Raw genomic sequence first — 3,789 nt, 5'->3', positions numbered from 1 at the left:
CAATTCTACAGGCAGAGTGATAGACGCCAATGTTGAGGCCCCAATTCCACAGGCAGGGAGACAGACGCCAATTTTAAGGCCCCAATTCTACGGGCAGGGTAATAGACGCCAATATTGAGGCCCCAATTCTACGGGCAGGGTAATAGACGCCAATGTTGAGGCCCCAATTCTACAGGCAGAGTGATAGACGCCAATGTTGAGGCCCCAATTCCACAGGCAGGGAGACAGATGCCAATTTTAAGGCCCCAATTCCACAGGCAGGGAGACAGACACCAATTTTAAGGCCCCAATTCCACAGGCAGGGAGACAGACACCAATTTTAAGGCCCCAATTCCACAGGCAGGGAGACAGACGCCAATTTTAAGGCCCCAATTCTACAGGCAGGGAGACAGACGCCAATTTTAAGGCCCCAATTCTACAGGCAGGGAGACAGACGCCAATTTTAAGGCCCCAATTTTACGGTCGGGGGATAGACGCCAATGTTAAGGCCCCAATTCTACTTGCAGGGAGACAGACGCCAATTTTAAGGCCCCAATTCCACAGGCAGGGAGACAGACGCCAATGTTAAGGCCCCAATTCTACAGGCAGGGAGACAGACGTCAATTTTAAGGCCCCAATTCTACAGGCAGGGTGATAGACGCCAATGTTGAGGCCCCAATTCTATGGGCAGGGTGATAAGACGCCAATGTTGAGGCCCCAATTCTATGGGCAGGGTGATAGACGCCAATTTTAAGGCCCCAATTCTACAGGCAGGGTGATAGATGCCAATGTTGAGGCCCCAATTCTACAGGCAGGGTGATAGACGCCAATGTTGAGGCCCCAATTCTATGGGCAGGGTGATAGACGCCAATGTTGAGGCCCCAATTCTACTTGCAAGGAGATAGGCGCCAATTTTAAGGCCCAATTCTATGGGCAGGGAGACAGACGCCAATTTTAAGGCCCCAATTCCACAGGCAGGGAGACAGACGCCAATTTTAAGGCCCCAATTTTACAGGCAGGGAGACAGACGCCAATTTTAAGGCCCAATTCTACGGGCAGGGAGATAGACGCCAATGTTGACGTCAAGTGGGGGGTCCAATTCTGGTCAGACCTGTCGGTCGGGGACCTATCGGAGTGGGTGGGGGTTTTGGGGGGGGCGGGGTTAGGGGACGTCGGGTTGGGGGGAGGGGGAAGTCCCTGCCTTGTCTGCCACCCCCCAACCACAGCCTGGACCGGACGTGGGTCTCTGGGTCTGTCCAACCTGGGGGGGAGCTAAACAGAGTGAGGCAGGCAGGGGTCAGGGAGGGAGGAGCACCATATCTTGTCCCCGGAGCAGGGGGAGGGGGAGGGGGCGTGGGGGATGGGCAGACGGGGGGGGGGAGGGGGGCGAGGGCGGAGTCATCGTTGTCAGTGGCGACTGAGGGGGGCGGAGTTATGAGTCGAGAGGTACAGAGTTTCCCCACAACTCGGCCCCATTGCTGTAACTCCCGGCCCACCCCGTCACTTTCCCCACCCACCCCTCACCTCCCCCCACCTGCTCCGGCCACAGGCACCCACCCCCCACCCCCCACCCCCACCGCAGCCGGCCGGAGGTCATCAGCGCTCAAGGGACATATTCTTTGCAACGAATTCGCTGTCGGCCCCCATTGTTCCTGCGATAGCGTCGAGGCCAACCATACTGAGTCCGACACAGGTCAGCTGTGGGGGCAGAGAGACAGGGTTAGATACAGGGTAAATCCTCCCCTCTACACCGTCCCCATCAAACACTCCCAGGACAGGTACAGCACGGGGTTAGATACAGAGTAAAGCTCCCTCTACACAGTCCCCATCAAACACTCCCAGGACAGGTACAGCACGGGGTTAGATACAGAGTAAAGCTCCCTCTACACCGTCCCCATCAAACAATCCCAGGACAGGTACAGCACGGGGTTAGATACAGAGTAAAGCTCCCTCTACACTGTCCCCATCAAACACTCCCAGGACAGGTACAGCACAGGGGTTAGATACAGAGTAAAGCTCCCTCTACACTGTCCCCATCAAACACTCCCAGGACAGGTACAGCACGGGGTTAGATACAGAGTAAAGCTCCCTCTACACAGTCCCCATCAAACACTCCCAGGACAGGTACAGCACGGGGTTAGATACAGAGTAAAGCTCCCTCTACACTGTCCCCATCAAACACTCCCAGGACAGGGACAGCACGGGGTTAGATACAGAGTAAAGCTCCCTCTACACCGTCCCCATCAAACACTCCCGGGACAGGTACAGCACGGGGTTAGATACAGAGTAAAGCTCCCTCTACACTGTCCCCATCAAACACTCCCAGGACAGGGACAGCACGGGGTTAGATACAGAGTAAAGCTCCCTCTACACTGTCCCCATCAAACACTCCCAGGACAGGTACAGCACAGGGGTTAGATACAGAGTAAAGCTCCCTCTACACCGTCCCCCATCAAACACTCCCGGGACAGGTACAGCACGGGGTTAGATACAGAGTAAAGCTCCCTCTACACCGTCCCCCATCAAACACTCCCAGGACAGGGACAGCACGGGGGTTAGATATAGAGTGAAGTGACAGAGGGAGCGAGTGGTCTCACCTTTAATCTTCTCTTCCTCCAGGCAGACCGTCCGCATGCAGATCTCCTTGTTGACCACGTACATCCTCCGCAGACTGAGGAGATCAACAGGGTGACATGTTGACAAACATCCATTCTTTCGGAGCCCAGTCAGGGAGGGGGCAAGGCTGCCCCCAGTGGGGCAGAGCTCCCCCACCTCCTTCAGGCCCCCTCTACTACTCCCGGCGTCGCCCGTTAACCACGCTACCCCACCACCCCCTGTACCGAGCTCCACCTCCATTTACCTGTAGAAACACAGACTGTGGACGCACTGCTTCAGTGGATGGTGGACCGAGTACAGGCGGGTACACGGGTACTGTTCCTCCCGGCACTCTGTAACAGGGAGGGGGAAGAGGGTCACACAATCCTTTCCCGCTCATCAATAGGCCACTCACCCCCCCGTCACGTGCCTACCAGCACCCCCCGGTGAGCCACTCCCCTCGTGCCACTCACACCCCCCCGCCCACCCACTCTCCGCACGTTCGTCCTCCGATAACAATCTAGCTCCCCCTCGATTGAACCTGCCTAACACCCTCAGGCAGCGCGTTCCAAACTCCCTGTGCATCTTCTAGATGGGAGCGGGTCGTGGGTTTGGGCGGCGCTGTCGAAGGAGCCTTGGCGAGTTGCTGCAGTGCATCTTGTAGATGGTACACACGCTGCTGCCTCTGTGCGTCGGTGGTGGAGGGAGTGAATGTCTGTGGATGGGGTGCCAATCGAGCGGGGCTGCTTTGTCCTGGACGGTGTCGAGCTTCTCGAGTGTTGTGGGAGCTGCAACTCATCCAGGCAAGTGGGGAGTGTCCCATCGCACTCCTGACTTGTGCCTTGTAGATGGTGGACAGGCTTTGGGGGGGAGTCAGGAGGTGAGTTACTCTCCGCAGGATTCCCAGCCTCTGACCTGCTCTTGTAGCCACAGTATTTATCTGGCTGGTCCCAGTTCAGTTTCTGGTCAATGGTAATCCCTAGGATGTTGATAGTGGGGGATTCAGCGATGGTGATGCCATTGAACGTCAAGGGGGCGATGGTTGGATTCTCTCTTGTTGGGAGATGGTCATTGCCTGGCATTTGTGTGGCGCGAATGTTACTCGCCACTTGTCAGCCCTGAGCCTGGATAGTGTCCAGGTCTTGCTGCATTTTGGACACGGGGCTGCTTCAGTATCTGAGGAGTCGCGAATGGTGCTGAACATTGTGCAACCAT

At 56.5% G+C, this 3,789-nt stretch overlaps 1 protein-coding gene across 1 annotated transcript; it reads right to left on the bottom strand.

Annotated features, from left to right (window-relative positions):
* Window positions 1-1,558: 1,558 nt before the first annotated feature.
* On the bottom strand, window positions 1,559-3,159 carry mfap5 (microfibril associated protein 5). The gene is made up of 4 exons (XM_078537578.1): window positions 3,066-3,159; window positions 2,840-2,927; window positions 2,577-2,650; window positions 1,559-1,677 (listed from the first exon to the last, which is right to left on the bottom strand). Exons 1-4 carry the CDS (start codon window positions 3,157-3,159, stop codon window positions 1,583-1,585), a joined length of 351 nt encoding a protein of 116 aa, XP_078393704.1. The 3' UTR covers window positions 1,559-1,582.
* Between the last annotated feature and the right edge of the window lie 630 nt (window positions 3,160-3,789).

Source organism: Cetorhinus maximus, unplaced genomic scaffold (assembly GCF_964194155.1).
Source record: "Cetorhinus maximus unplaced genomic scaffold, sCetMax3.hap1.1 HAP1_SCAFFOLD_2606, whole genome shotgun sequence".
NCBI lineage: Eukaryota > Metazoa > Chordata > Chondrichthyes > Lamniformes > Cetorhinidae > Cetorhinus > Cetorhinus maximus.
This window is presented reverse-complemented; position numbering and strand designations above follow the sequence as displayed.

Coding starts and splice junctions, on each gene's coding strand:
- mfap5 (XM_078537578.1), bottom strand. CDS start 3,159: ATGCACAGGGAGTTTGGAACGCGCTGCCTGAGGGTGTTAGGCAGGTTC. Junction 2,928..3,065: donor GGAGGACGAACGTGCGGAGA/GTGGGTGGGCGG, acceptor TCCCTGTTACAG/AGTGCCGGGAGGAACAGTAC. Junction 2,651..2,839: donor CACAGTCTGTGTTTCTACAG/GTAAATGGAGGT, acceptor TGATCTCCTCAG/TCTGCGGAGGATGTACGTGG.